General features: G+C 37.7%; 1 protein-coding gene across 2 annotated transcripts in view; it reads right to left on the bottom strand.

Moving 5' to 3' along the window:
- The window catches only part of gnal (guanine nucleotide binding protein (G protein), alpha activating activity polypeptide, olfactory type), a 65,796-nt gene extending 51,349 nt beyond the window's left edge, over positions 1 to 14,447 (bottom strand). For both annotated transcript variants that reach the window (XM_026924859.3, XM_026924861.3), the window contains exons 1-4: positions 13,959 to 14,447; positions 13,651 to 13,723; positions 12,872 to 12,926; positions 12,624 to 12,743 (exon numbers count right to left, since the gene is read on the bottom strand). In XM_026924859.3, the coding sequence (XP_026780660.1) occupies positions 12,624 to 12,743; positions 12,872 to 12,926; positions 13,651 to 13,723; positions 13,959 to 14,097 (387 nt within the window). In that variant the 5' untranslated portion in view covers positions 14,098 to 14,447. The remainder of the gene's footprint in view (positions 1 to 12,623; positions 12,744 to 12,871; positions 12,927 to 13,650; positions 13,724 to 13,958) is intronic.
- Between the last annotated feature and the right edge of the window lie 1,868 nt (positions 14,448 to 16,315).

Below are 16,315 nucleotides of genomic sequence, written 5' to 3'. Positions count from 1 at the left end.
ATGTAAGCTATACTGTAAAATTAAAACAAGTTTGCAGTGATCAAAGAATTATAGTGATTATAGAAGATTCCTATTAGATGTTTACTCTGTATGGCCCATAGAGTGTAAACAAGACTAAAGGAGCAGAATGAATGTAGCCACTAACTGCACTAACCCAACTTTTATTTTTGTTCATATTTGGCCCCTTCGGGTTGAAAGTGAAGTTTTTGCGACAAATAAGTTTACCTTTTTCTTCATGTTTAGCTATGCCTTTCACACCTAAAGGTCATCAACAAATGAAAGGATGATTTTTAGCATTTGACAGTATAATGGAGATGAAAAAATGTCTCTGAACCTTGCGACAGGAGAAAGAAACAACATGGGAGAGAGGAACTGGAAAAAGCAGAGATAAAGAGTTCAGTCACATAGCTCATCCAGTATGATCACTCATCTCTCACACAGAAATCATCCTATATACTATGTCTGAAATGCCACTTCTCTACTCATTGTCACATCTGATTAACCTAAACAGTATATACTATCCCAGACCATTTCTGGCTAAAACAGAGATCTCTTCATTTCCTCCTCAGCCTTTTCCTGATCTAGTAGGTGAGGGAGCTCCGCAAAGTTCTCAGTTTGACCCAAAAGGCTGAATTTAGCAGCAATGAACAAGGGTCTGCAGGAAATGGAGATCCAGACCAAAGCAAAGGAGCACAGGATACAGGATTAGCAGGAAGACACAAGGTGGAAAGTGAGCATAGAAACGGAAACCCTACAGTGGACATTTCCTATACTGGCAAAGTGAGGACCTATAAATTATTTTTGGCTTTTTGTCCCTCCTAACACAGGGAACAGACTCCAAGCGTTTTAAAAGCTCTACAATTCAATCCTTTGCTAGAATAATTATTTGCTTGAATATTGCAGACTTTAGCTGGAAGCTGGAAGATGACCAGTTTCAGCAAGGTATTAATCAAATACATAGCCTAGCCAATACAGGAATTCCATTTATCCAACCAAGAAGGTTCCGAAGGTTCCCTGTGTAATGCTCTATATATAAACTAATTAAAATAAATTTACAGGATGGAACTTCAACTTTATTCAGTGTTTAACCATAAGGAAGTAATGACAAAGATATAGTAGTGTCTGTCTTTAAATTTTTTGAATTCCCCATTTCTCTGTCTATCTGCATGTATGTGTGTTTTTGCAAAAGAAATTGACCTACTGAGAATGAGAAAGTGATGGGAAGAAACTCTTGAGGGCTTAGACTCAGTGAGGCTCGTGATAACAATATGAATAAAAGCAGTGTGCATTTTACTGCCTTGAATAGAGAAAGTGTGAGACAGACCAAGAAGCAAGAATAAGAGATAGAAAGAGAGAAAAAGAAATATAAGAGAGAGACTTGGTTATGGCTAGTTTAATGCTCTTTACCAATGCTCTTTACCATGGCTGTAAGTTCACACAGTCATTTGTAACGTTATAAGTTGCATGTTACATTTTTATACATGTTTATATACTTAAAAGAAGTTCTTATGCCTTTATAGTTAGATTATTAACCAATGCTTAAATTTAAAAAAAAAAAATCAAACCATCAATATTACAATGAAAGGACAATCTAAGAAGAACAAGCACAGTTTTGGCTCATAACAGGTTGGGCAGGAGTCATTCATTCATTTACTAATATGTATGTTTGCTTGCTTGTTTGATTTATTAGGGATCCAAGCACTGAAGGTGCTGAAACCCTATTATAATTATAAGGATTTTTCATTCTTCTCATTATTATTAGGGGACTAAACACCAAAGGTGCTCGAACTCTATTGTTTTTGTTAGGATTTTTATTTTTTACGGGGCCAAGCCCACAGTGCTTGGAACCCTATTGTTTTCTTTAGGATTATTTTTATTATTATTATTATTTTTATTATTATTCTCCCTGATGCAGACCAAACCGCAGGTCCTACAGACATGAAACTTGGTCAGCATATAGTACTCCCTCCTGCTACTCATGCAAGAGAGATTAGCAGTATCGGCCTAATGGTGTTATATCGACGTGTTTTACATTTTGGCTCATACCTCAAATATCGTATGTCCTACAGTGAAATTTTTTTTTGATACTTATTCCATGGGTTCTCCTGAACAAAAAAGTTTCAAGACCCATTTAGCTCTGCACACTCAAATTTTTGATAATTTGCTTAATGTGCAAAATCTACTTTTGAGAACTTTTTGTCACACTTTTTGTGTACTTTTGAGAGATTTTTGTCACAATCTTCACACTTTCGGTATCAAACTACTCAGCAGAGTGTGACTGTCAATAATTATCAAGAACTATATGGCCACCACATGTCAATAAATTCTAATAAGGAAGAGCCTAATGTACTTACACAGCTATAAGACAGGGTTATCATTGATATATTGCTAGTTACATCCCATATTCCACCCCCTACTAAGGCAAATGAAATGACCAACACCCACCAGAAGCAGGTGCTATAATAAATGAATTTACCGTTTGGTATACATCTTCACATCTGTAGAAAACAGCATAAAACTGTTCCTGCATCTTTTTTCCATATGATTTAATTACTCTTGGCTGATATACTTTCTGCCATGTTTAATTTTCTGAAAAAAAAAACAAAAAACTTTTTTTTTTTTTTTTTTTTAAACTAGTCCTAGGTTGTTCATCTGATCAGCATAAAATATTAAATCTGACAAGTAGAGAGTTTGCTGAAACAATTTTGACTGGCCAAAACCACTACAGTCCAATAAAATTTTAGGCCATTGCATGTATATTCTAAATATGCAGTATCTTCTGAATGCAAAGTCAAATTTCTACGAACTTTACCATACGTAGTCAGTAGGACAGTCTTTGGCCACCCCTCAAATTTCATAACAATTGGCCCATAGGGGACACTTTAGCTAAAAATGCATATATCTCCTCAACCATTTGACATAGGAAGATGAAATTTGCTACATGTTTTCTTGGTCAAAATTGATGTCAAGTAGGCAGAAATATAGCCTAACAAAAACTGCATACTCAGAAAATGGCAGACTTTTGGACCCTAGGCTGTGTCTGCATGCGTGTGTGTGCGCGCATGTTTGAGTGCATACATCACCAGGAATAGTGAGAGATGGGGGAGAAAATGTTTGTTATCAGCTGAGATAATCGTGTGTTTTAAAGAGTCTGTGGTCCCTTTAAATATGTGGTTGACCAGTCAGAGTGCGCCATTGACAAGCACCAAACTCAGTGCTACTGTGAGAAGATTAGCAACTCGTACGACAATGAAGAACCACTGAGTGTTAAGTTTAATTAGTTCATTAAGTTTATTTAGCGGTTGGTTGGTTATTTAGTTAATATGGTTGTTATGTTGAATTCTGCCAATACTTTGTGTTTAAATTGTAGTGTTGACTTAAAAAATGTAAATGGATGTAGTGTGTTTTAATGGCTTGTGATATTGTAGTTTATATTTAATTAATAAGCAGCTGCACTGTTATTTGTAGGTGTTGCATGCGCACTGGGTCAATTACACGTCAGCACGTCTGTATCTGCCCACTAGCGATGCAGTGCTTATTACAGAGAATGCTATAGAGAATATAGAGACCATAGTAAAGTCTGTTCAGTTCATTACTACAAATTTGCCTGAAATTCAGACATTAGTATGCTCTGTTTGAAGAAAATATGATAAAATTTTCACACACAATTTGCACGCATTATCCATTAGTAAAACAGAAATATGAGGCCATTCTTCATCTTCTAATGTTACCAGTAAGAAAGACCATGGTTTGGGAATAAGTTCACACAAAATAAAGACTTGATCAAAGTCTCCACATTTTATTCCTGTTCTTTTTAACCATTTCTACATCCTAGCTAAATGTCTGATGAAAATACTGACCATTACTGGGGTCATTCCTCGTCTTGTGTCTGCCTCAAAATGCCAGTCCAATCTCATAGTTACTTTAATTAAAATCTGTAACATTAACTGTGTTCTCCTACACAATAATTTTTCCCCAGACCGAGCACATCATGACCCAAATGTCCCTCCACAGAACACAGGCACCTATTTTGACTGTAAATAATCGAATGTAAAGGTTTAAAGGTTACAAGGTTAATGTTATTCTTTTTAACAGATTATTAGGCTGCATGTAAATGTAACAGAATAGAGTAAACCAAGTGTGGCCAATCTGAATGAAATTTTCATCTGTTTGAAAAAGGTGGATTAACTTTTATTAATAATCAGTTATCCAATCGTTTTTTTCATCATGTAAACCTTTGCATGAATTCTTTTCACACTCCCAATCAGCATGTGTGTTCCTTGTATGTGTGATTGAGTCACGATGCGCTCCTACAATACAACAGTCCTCCTGCATCTTTTTACCTTTCACATGTCACATGTGTCCCAAAAAAAGCCTCAAGAACCATTTAGCTCCTCCCACTTAGATTTTTTGCCAATTTGCATAATATGCAAAACATACTTTTGCAAACCAAGCCTAGGATTTTTGGCCTATCTTCACAAATTTGGTGTCAAACTACTCAGCAGAGTGTCAGCATCAATAATTATCAAAAACATGTTGACATTTGTAAATATGTCCACCACATGTCAATCACATCTAATGAGCCTTATTTATTCAAAACAGTTGAAACTCATGAGTGCTTGCATGGATTTGCACGAAACTTATACAAACTTATACATGCATATACAAGAGGAGATTCTGAGGTCATATGCAAAGTTTGGGGTGTGGTCATACATAAGGGGTGGAGCTAAGGTCCGCTGTTTCCCAGGAACCATAAGTCCAATCAAGCTGAAATTTGGTATGGTGCATTTATGTGCTAATCTGTAAGTGGATTTTTGATTATGACCTAATTAATTAAGAAACGTGGCCACCATCAGTGAATCAGATTTCAGCAGGTCTTTAACATATCATGGGGCTGTCACCATGAAACTTGAATGGTAGGTTCAGGTAGTGACCCGTTAGTAACTGATGCAATCTCACTCAAATTGGCCTTTGGTGGGTGCCATTCATATTTTTGCCCACAAAAATAAGCATATCTCTTTGAAAATAAGGTGTAGAAAGAAATTTCTTTTTGAGATTCATTTTATTGCTGAAACTGTAGAAAGTTCTACAAAAATATACAAAATATAGGAAAAAACACCCACTCCAATTTATGGCAATTTGCGTAATATGCAAAACATCGTAGGATTTTTGGCCAATCTTCACAATAGTGATATCAAACTACTTGGGAGAGTGTGAAGCTCAATAATTACCAAAAACCTGCTGACATTTATAAACAATATGGCCGCCTCACATCAATTATTTCTCAGGCAGATCTGGTTTACTCAAATAGCTGTAATTCATGATTGGTCATATGGATTTGAACCAAACTGGAAGTACAGTTCAGTTCAAGGTTCTGAGGACGTCTCCAAAGGTTGGGGCATGGTCACACGTAGGGGGCTGAGTTTAAGACCAAATAGCCGTTTCTCAAGAACTGTAAGGCCGAAGCTGAAATTTTCAAGTGTGCACATATGTGTTTATCTGTAAGTGGATATTTTATGATTACTGAAAAAACATGGCCACCATCACCCAGTCAGGCTTTAGCAGGCAGTTGGCAAGGTTCCCATTAAGCTATGGTCATGAATCTTGAATGGTATTTTCAGGGAGGGATCTACTAGTAGGATGCAGTCTCACACAAATTGGCCACTTGGGGGCACTAGCCATATGCATAAGGGTTGGAGATAAGTTCAAATAGCTATTTCTCTGGAAACAAAAGGCTAGTTGAGCTGCTACATTGATCTGTTAATCTGTAGCTGGATTTTTAATCATCACTGAATTACATTAAAAACATGGCCACTTCAGGTTTCAACAGGCATTTTAAACAATTAGCACTGAGCTTTCATCACAAAACTTGATAAGTATGTTCATGTATGGTCTCTTTATGGTTCTAAATATCTTGGCAAGACCTGGCCGCTGAGGGCACTATTTGAAAGTAATGCATGACCCCCTGCAGATCAATGCTTTCAGTTATATTTATTAAATGTATGTATGATGTGAATGGGTGTATATATATGTATAAATACACACCCACACACACATACAGTCAGGTCCATAAATATTGGGACAGTGACACAGTTTTGGTAATTTTGCCTCTGTACACCGCCACAGTGGATTTGAAATGAAGCAGTCAAGATGTGACTGAAGCGTAGACTTTCAGCTTTAATTCAAGGGGTTTAACAAAAATATTGCATTAACCGTTTAGGAATTACAGCCATTTTTTACAGAGTTCCTCCATTTTCACAGGCTCAAAAGTAATGGGACAAACTAATATAATCATAAATATTAGGATTATTTTTATTACTTGGAGGTAAATCCTTTGCAGTCAATGACTACCTGAAGTCTGGACCCCATGGACATCACCAAATGCTGAGTTTCCTCCCTTGAGATGATTTGCCAGGTCTTTACTGCAGCCATCTTCAGTTGCTGCTTGTTTGTGGGTCATTCTGCCTTCAGATTTGTCTTCAGTAAGTGAAAAGCAGCTCAGTTGGGTTGAGGTCAGGTGACTGACTCGGCCATTTAAGAACATTTAATTTCCAAGCTCTTGGGCTGCTTTCACAGTATGTTTTGGGTTGTTATCCATCTGTACTGTGAAGCGCTGTCCTATCAGTTTTGCAGCATTTGACTGAGTCTGAGCAGAAAGTATAGCTCTGTACACTTCAGAATTCATCCTGCTACTTCTATCAGCAGTCACATTATCAATAAACCCCAGTGACCCAGTTCCATTGGCAGCCAAACATGCCCATGCCATAACACTGCCTCCACATGTTTGACGGATGATGTGGTATGCTTTGGATCATGAGCCCTTCCTTTCCTTCTCCATACTTTTCTCTTCCCATCATTCTGGTGCAAGTTAATCTTGCATCAGAACTGGTCAGGCTTTTTTTAGAGGTTTTTTAGCAAAGTCTAATCTGGCCTTTTTGTTCTTGAGTGTTAACAGCGCTTTGCATCTTGAGGTAAACCGTCTGTATTTACATTCATGAAGGTGGCTCTTGATTGTAGACTTTGACAATGATAGGCCTACCTCCTCCAGAGTGTTCCTGACCTGGCTAGATGTTGTGAAGGGGTTGTTCTTCAATAAGAAAAGAATTCTGCAATCATCCACTTTAGTTGTTTTCTGTGGTCTCCCAGGCCTTTTGGTGTTGCTGAGCTCGCCAGTGCATTCCTTCTTTTTAAGAATGTACCAAATTGTTGACTTGGCCCTCCTAAAATTTCTGCTCTTTCTCTGATAGGTCTGTTTTGGTTTTTCAGTCTAATGATGGCCTCCTTCACTTGCATCAACACCTCTTTGGATGGCATATTGAGAGTTCCCATGAACAGCTACCAAATGCAAATTCAACACTTGGAATCAGCTCCAGACCTTTTATCTCCTTAATTTATCATGATATAAGGAGGAAACAGGCCACAGCTGGCCATGAAACTGCTTATCAGTCAATTGTCCCATTACTTTTGAGCCTGTGAAAATGGAGGAACTCTGTAAAAAATGGCTGTAATTCCTAAACGGTTAATGCAATATTTTTGTTAAACCCTTGAATTAAAGCTGAAAGTCTACGCTTCAGTCACATCTTGACTGCTTCATTTCAAATCCACTGTGGTGGTGTACAGAGGCAAAATTACCAAAACTGTGTCACTGTCCCAATATTTATGGACCTGACTGTATATATATATATATATATATATATATATATATGTATATATATATTTTTTTTTTTTTCAACCTTGGCAAAAAATTGGCATTTTGCTTAATAACTTAATTTCCATTATAAATATTCACCCTTGTCTCAGTCACATTCTAGTTTGCTATCCAAGCAGTGCTAATGCATGTTGTACAAATGATGACAAAATTTGAACAAAATTTCTTACTAGCCTAGCCAGACACACTCAGCCAAATTGAAATCCTTGCAACAGTGTTTCCCCTTCAGGTTTGCCAAAGACCTGCCCACAGAACCAAAGTCCAAAGCCAAAGTTGCCTATTTCTTACCTCAACTCACAGCCCAATATTGCTTTATTTAAAACTATATTATATGGCTATCTGGTCCCGAATGTCCTGTGTGGAGAGAGACACATGCATATGTCATTTGCTGTAAGACACTGAACGGGCAACAAGCCAATACACAAACCATCACCAGCAAAAAATCAATATACCATTATACGACAGACCTAATTAATGGAGTCAGAGCTGCAGCCAAAACATCTCCTACTGTTCATGTTTTGAGAGACAGTGTACAGTATCCACAGTCACATAAACACACACACACACACACACACATACACACACACACACACACACACACACACCATACAGGGTATGGAGTCAACAGATAAAAAGCTATAATGACTACAACCACACTGACCTTCAGTCCAAAGTTTAATGCAAAACTATTTTGATCAAAGACTCAAAGTATACTAGACTATATTGAGTAAGAGTAAAAATACAGCTACTATTTCAACGAGATTAACATAAACCTGTAAGAAGGATAAATTAACATTAGTCTTGTTTACACAAGGTAAACAAATCAAGCCCCTAAGCAATACAGGAACTGGTAAACAGTTATTTCCTGGAATGGTTGACACAGATTAAAAAAAGCCAGATGAACATATGAGAAAGTGTGAAATATGATTATTGTTGCAACTTAAGCCCAGATCACCAGAGAGGGAAGATACTCACCTATGAGGCCAAAGATCCCCATGCAGAAGGTGTGGTAAAATTATTATATTTATCGCATGCTAACATGATGTATTGAAAAATATGTAGGAATTCTAGTGAAGAATGATTTCTTTGGAATTTATACAGTAGTCATAAGCAAAGCTATGAATGCTAGCTCCACCCCTTACCCTAACCTTAAATGATAGTAATTTTCATATGAATTGGCCCCCTGCAGATTATTATAAATTTGCAATTATGGCTGCATGTCAGACATGACAAGTTATCTAAGCATTTCTTTATTTTCCTTTTTACTTCCCTTCAGTTCTATACAGTTTATCCTTTTTTCCATTTTGGAAAGCATTTAGAAAATTAGCAAGAAAAAAAATGGAAGAAGTACAATATTAGAGTGATCTCAGTTTATGTGAGTAACAAACAGAGTAAAAGGCAGTTATTAGCTTTGGATCTTTTAATTAAACGTTTTAATTATAAAAAGCACCACACAGGTCTATGCATATAACAACTTTCTGCCCTCATCCACATCTAAGCAGCAGTTACCAAATACAAACTATTTATCTCCAAAATGAGCAACTGTTTGGAAATCTTTTGTAAAGTCCCATAACCAAAAGCTTGTGACTTATCTTTCTGTGCCCACTGTATCAAACTTGCCTGAATCAAAATACTAATGAATGCTGTATATTCAAATATCCCAATGCCAGAATACTAGTTGTTCAAAGGTTGCTGTACATCATGTACAAAGACATCAGTTAGGATTTTACAACAGTGAACCTCATATATGGAGTGAAACTGTAGATCTGGATTTGGTTACAATGTGAAGGAGAACATTATTTAAAAAATAATGATCATGGAACCAGTTTGAGGTGGCTCGTGCTTTGCGACATGGCGCATTATCATGCTGGAAGTAGTCACTATAAGAGGGGTAAAGGGTAAGATGTGGCCATAAAGGAATGCACGTGGACAGCAATACTAGTAGATAGGCTGTGGCATTCAAACATTCCCCACACCAATACATCACCTCCACCAGCCTGAACTGTGGACACAAGGCAGGTTGGAACCATAGATTCATGCTATCAACGCCAAATTCTGGTCCAATCATCTGCATGTTACAGCAGAAATTGAGATTCATCAGATCAGTTCTTGGTTGAGAAGAGTAGAACTCACTGTGGCCTTCTGTTGTTGGAGCCCATCTGCCTCAAGGTCCGACATGTTGTGCATTCTGAGAAACTTTCTGGCTCACCACAGTTGTAAGGAGTTGTTATTTGAGTTACCATTGCCTTCTTGTCGAATCAGTCTGGCCATTCCCTCTGACCTCTCTCATCAACAAGGTGCTTCCGCCCATAGAACTGCCACTCACTGGAATTTTTTTTTATTTCGCACCAGAGTGTAAATTCTAGAGAACTAGAGTTGTGTGAGTTGTGCATGAAAATCCCAGGAGATCAGCAGTTTCTGAAATACTCAAACAAGCCCATCTGGCACCAACAACCATGCCATGGTCAAAGTCACTGAGACAACTTTTTTCCCATTCTGATGAGTGATTACATTAACTGAAGCGTTTGACCTGACAGTTTTATGCATCGGGTGCTGCCACATGATTGGCTGATTGTATGAATGAGCAGGTGTAAAGGTGTTCCTATTAAAGTGGCTGCTAAATGTATTTGTGTATCAGCATATAATAAAATAAATAAAATAAGCAGAGATGTACAATCTATGATGCAGATACCATGTCTATATTTCCTGAAAATAAACAAATGAAAATAGTGCTGGATAAAAATATACCTAGTATTCGTCTACACACCTGAATTAGCAACACAAAACCAAAAAGATATCAACAACACCCTGGTGTCTAACTTCTGGCACATTATACTAAACCATGCATGTATAAGAAACCAGTATATGTACTGACACATGGTGGATAGCGAAAAGATGATGACATCAGCAAGCAGTATCCACACACTCCCAAGCCTCAACCCTCACCTGGTTAGCCAAGAGATATAATGAAAAAAAACATGGAACCAAAATGCACACCACCTACAGTACTAGCCTATGTGGATGTTATTATATATATATATATATATATATATATATATATATATATATATATATACATACATACACACACACACAGGTCCGGAAGTATTTGAACAATGACAGTTTTTGTGATTTTGAATTTATACACCACGACAATGGATTTGAAATAAAATAATCAAGATGTAATCAAAGTGTAGACTTTCAGCTTTATTCTGAGGCTCCACAAAGATATGCCATTTACCGTTTAGGAATTATAGCCATTTTAAGCAAAGTACTTCTATTTTCAGGGGCTCAAAGGTATTTGGACAATTGACTGACGAAGTTAATTGACCAGGTGTGATTCATTCCCTCATTATTTCAAAACAAATGAAGCAGATAACAGGTCTGGAGTTGATATCAGGTATTGAGTTGGCATTTGGCAGCTGTTCGACTGGAGCTACCAATATGAAGTCCAAGGAGATCTCAATGCAAGTGAAGGAGGCCATCATTAGGCTGAAAAAACAACATAAATCTATAGGAGATAGCAAAAACCTTAGGTGTGGCCAAATCAACAGTTGGGTACATTCTTAAAAAGAAAGAAAGCACTAGTAAGCTCAACAACATCAAAAGGCATGGAAGACCACAGAAGATAACTAAAGTGGTGGATCGCAGAATACTTTCCTTGGTGAAGAAAAACCCCTTCACAACATCAACAGAAGTCAAGAATACTCTGGAGAAGGTACGCGTATTACTGTCAAAATCTACAATCAAGACACGCCTTCATGAATGTAAATACAGAGGGTTTACAACAAGGTGCAAACCACTGGTAACATTCAAGAACAGGAAAGCCAGATTAGACTTTGCCAGAAAACATCTAAAAAAGCCTCCCATGTTCTGGGATAAGATTCTTTGGTCTGATGAAACCAAGATTAACTTGTACCAGAATGATGGGAAGAGAAAAGTATAGTGAAAGAAAGGAACAGCTGATGATTCAAAGTATACCACATCATGTGTCAAATATGGTGGAGGAAATGTTATGGCATGGGCATGTATGGCTGCCAATGGAACGGGCTCACTGGTGTTTATTGATGATGTGACTGCTGACAGAAGTAGCAAGATGAATTCTGAGGTGTATAGGGCTATACTCTCTGCTCACATTCAGCCAAATGCTACAAAACTGATAGGATGACGCTTCACAGTGCAGGTGGATAATGACCCTAAACATACTGCGAAAGCAACTCAACTTTTTGAAGGCAAAGAAATGGAATATTCTTCAATGGCCAAGTCAGTCGCCTGATCTCACTTTCACTTACTAAAGACAATACTGAAGGCAGAAAGACCCACAAACAAGCAGCAACTGAAGGTGGCTGCAGTGAAGGCCTGGCAAAGCATCTCCAGGGAGGAAACTCAGAATTTGAGTTTTGAGAACATGGGCTCCAGACTTTAGGCAGTCACTGACTGCAAAGGATTTTCATCCAAGTATTAAAATTATGGTTATATTTACAATTATGTCACTTTGTCCAAATACCTTTGAGCCCCTGAAAATGAAGGTACTTTGATGAAAATGGCTGTAATTCCTAAATGTTAAATGCCAAATTTTTGTGGAACCTCTTAAAATAAAGCTGAAAGTCTACATTTTGATCACAACTTGATTGTTTTATTTCAAATCCATTGTGGTGGTGTATAAAGGCAAAATCACAAAAACTCTGCCATTGTCCAAGTACTTCCGGACCTGACTGTGTAATCATTTATTGTCACATTGAATCTCTTTTGTTTCATTTAGCATGCATAGCATGAATGTATTGTGCAATCCACTACCCACTACACCACCTGCAGCTCCTTACAGTACAGTTACAGTAAACACTCCAACCATTTTCATATTAATTAGACCAAATGCTGAGAGATCAGCCCCAGACTGAGATATCAGACCCCTTACCTCTGTGTAGTCAAAGTCAGAAAGCGGCGCTATGCTTTTAATATAGTCGGCGCGAAACTGATTGTCCGGGTTGGCAAGTGGCACTGGGGGTATTAAAGTGCTCATGGCCGATACTATTGTCTAGAAAAGAAAAAACACAAAGCAGGGCAAATGTGGAATTAATTGCATTGCTAACCAAACGGGATTACTTGATCTAACAGCCACATCAAGTTCTTAACTTGACGTTTTGAATTTAGAGAAGGACTTACTACAATGGCATCTTTCACATTTTTTCGGATATCCAATATTTTCTGCTTCTTTTCTCTGAGAAAAAAATATGAATAAACAAGTGAACAAACTATAAAACAAAGTAATACCACAATTCTTCAGAACTGGGAGGAATTACTGTGAGAATTTTATGGTGACTGTCAAAAAAAAAAAGGGAACATGAAGTACAATCAGTACATATATTACACAGGATATGAATGATTAGAATGGGGCTAGGCCCACAATATTATTAATTATTAATTATTTTAATCAATTATTTCAGAAATATCATGCAGAGGATTGGTCACAGTTACAGAAATAACAGAGTAAGAAATGATGGAGTTAGAAGTTTCAGTTCCAAAGGAACGGTGTATGGAAATATTAAGTGCTGGCCTCTGCATCAGCTGAATTTGTGCTAAAGATTGTATTTTATCTATATTTTATATGTCACTAATGAGTGCACACTACATCCGTTGGCACCCTTTCATTACTGAACCTGGAGCTAGTTAGAAATGGAACCTTGGAATCTAGCTATCCACAAACACAGCACATAAACCACTATGAGGCCTTTATCTGGCTGACAGCTATTAGTAATCAGTTGGACACAGCGTGCTTGTCGCCATGCTGGCCGACTCTCGAGCACTGTATTAAAAAATAAAGCGCAAGCTGAGGCGTCGCTTATCATTAAAAATTATAGCAAACGATTACCGGTGTATCGTATCAAAACAGCAGGCCAAATCTGGGACCACACCAGGATTAAAAATGGATAACAAATACTTACTCTGCGTTAAAGCCGTTGACGTGCAAGATCCTCATCTGCTTGACAATCGTACTCTTTCCGGATTCTCCAGCCCCTTTGACAGATAAACAAAGGAAAGGAAAACAATATAAAATAATAGCAACCTAGTGATGTCAACACAGCGCAGGACAGTACCGTTCCACTGTCACTTTCCTTAGCGTAGTGAAATTGGAAAATCCATGTCAGTTGTCAAATCCATTGCATTATTCAAGACCTCTCAAAGGCACTATCGATTAGGAGCGACCACATACACGCCATATCGCTTCATGCGTCCATCTGGAGAATCTTACCTAATAAAAGCAGCCGGTGTGTGGCTTTGTAAGCCTGCCTTTCCTTCTGTAATTGTTTCTCGATCTTTTTATTCGCCTCTCGTTGAGCCTTCTCGTCAATGCGCTGGTCTTCGGTCTTGCTGTTCCCCAAACAGCCCATCTTCCGCTAAGCTCTCCGCGCAAACGCAACGTTACAGAATGAACGCTAATGTAAAGTATTACACTAAAGATCACGCGAAAAAAAAAACAAGGCGGGAAAAAAAATAATCCGTCGCTTATCCGTCGCCGTCGGTAAAAATATGGTTTCGCTTTAACTCAAACAGAATCCGAGCAGTTAAATCAGTTAAATCGTATAAAAATGTTCATCCTCTTAGAATGAAGAACGACGCGCGAATAAGTGGGAGTAAGAGGAAGCAGATCAGGGCTGAAAGTGGGATACGTCCGACGGCTCCGCTTTCGCTCCTCTTCCCCCGTCGCTGCTTTTTTTCCGTCTAACGTTAGCTGGGCTTTTTCAGGCTCAGCAGTGCTCGCTGTGGCTGCAGGAAGTAACGTTCAAAACCACACGCAGCAACAATACTGCCTCACTGACTCAACACATAACCTCTGGCACCTCTGACAGTCAGGAGAGTTTCTACAAAGAAAATATCACTATATATTACATTTTATGACAATTTTATAACGATATTTATTACTTCTTTATAAATCAATAAAATATAATGAAATGATATAATTAAAACAATTATAGAATATCAACTCACCCCTAGACCTGTCACAATTTCAAATTCAGTTCATGTGCACTTTATTGATACATTTCATCTATAGATGGTTTGTAGTGTGTCTACAGTGAGTTAAAGTGTGACTATAATATTTGTTACTGACCTCCAACAAAGTATACATATTTATGTATTTTTCTGTTTATGAAACATTTTGCTGCTCCTTCAATTATCAATCAACGCAATTGCTAAGAAATCTACTTAATAATTCAGTTCTTCATTCATCACCTACAGGTTGGATTATCATAAGGCCTCACTGACTGGATGTCCCAGTCAGAGCTAAACAAGCTCCAGATAGTCCAGAATGTGGCGGCTAATATCTTAACTAAAAGAACTGACCATGCTGCTCATACTGTATCACCACAACGCTGGCTGCCAATAAAATTTGCATTGATTACAAAATAATGCTACAGAGCTGTAATAAAGCACTACGCAGGCTTACCCCTGAATATCTGAGTGAACTCATCAACTATTATGATAAGACACACCTACAGTGAGAGCAAGGAAGTGGCTTTCTATAAGTACCTAGAATTGTGAAAACTTTGGCAGGAGGCAGAGCCTTTTCTCTAAAAGTCCTCTAGTTATGGTATAACCTTCCTGCATATGTTTAGGGTTCAGAATTAGTCTTCAGAATTTTAAAACTGGGCTTAAATTCTAAAACTAAATTGCACTGATGTGTGGAATTTTCATGGAATTATATACTGGTATGTTGTATATGGTCAGTTAAATTAAGTCATGACAGATTGGTTACAACAAACAAGTAGGCACATATTGCTAGAAGTCATCTTCACACAGAGAACAGAAGGATTAATGTGATGAGGATTCCAGCACTTGCCACCTCTAAAAAAAAACGGACCTGTTGCAAATACAGAGGCTGTCATGCAAATGTGGAGCTGGTTTTGCATAGATACAGCAGAAGCGTGTTCCAGTATAAGATACAGATACATATGAAATTACTTTTTTTCCAAGACAGAATAGACCTGTTTGTACTTTATCTTTCATGCTATAGGAGCCCTATGATCAGGCATATAATTGATCCAGGGAATTGATCCAGGGCAAACAGATGAAGTTACTCTTTATGTGTCTAGAATTATTGAGAAAATAGAGTACTTAAACAAACATTGCTACAAAATGATATGCTGATTAAAAGGTTTCTGTATGTGACGCAGGACAATTTTCTGTTGTGGGGTGGAACAGTAACCAAGTGAAGTAGTATAGTTAACTAGCATTTGGATTTTAGGAGATCTTTTTTCTCTTTAAAATACACTGATTTTACTATATACTGTTTACTATGTCTCTAGCCATAAATATCTTGTTGCTTGTCAGATATTCTTTTAGACATTTATCTGTTGTGGATCGGTAGATCCTGCCAATGATACTGACTTAAGATACCATCCAGTTGTGTAATTTTCAATGGGCCAAGCTGCTTTTTAACCATCAAGACTGTAAGTGCCATTAGTTTGTCAAACATATACTGCTGTCAGGACATTTTAAGAGATGAGTCTTATCTAATCATGATGGGGACTCACAGAAAAGGACACTATGTCATGTGAACAATGGGAAGATTTTCCAGTGCAAAAATGGAAATGAGATGCAAAGTTGATC

Source organism: Pangasianodon hypophthalmus, chromosome 22 (genome assembly GCF_027358585.1).
Source record: "Pangasianodon hypophthalmus isolate fPanHyp1 chromosome 22, fPanHyp1.pri, whole genome shotgun sequence".
NCBI lineage: Eukaryota > Metazoa > Chordata > Actinopteri > Siluriformes > Pangasiidae > Pangasianodon > Pangasianodon hypophthalmus.
This window is presented reverse-complemented; position numbering and strand designations above follow the sequence as displayed.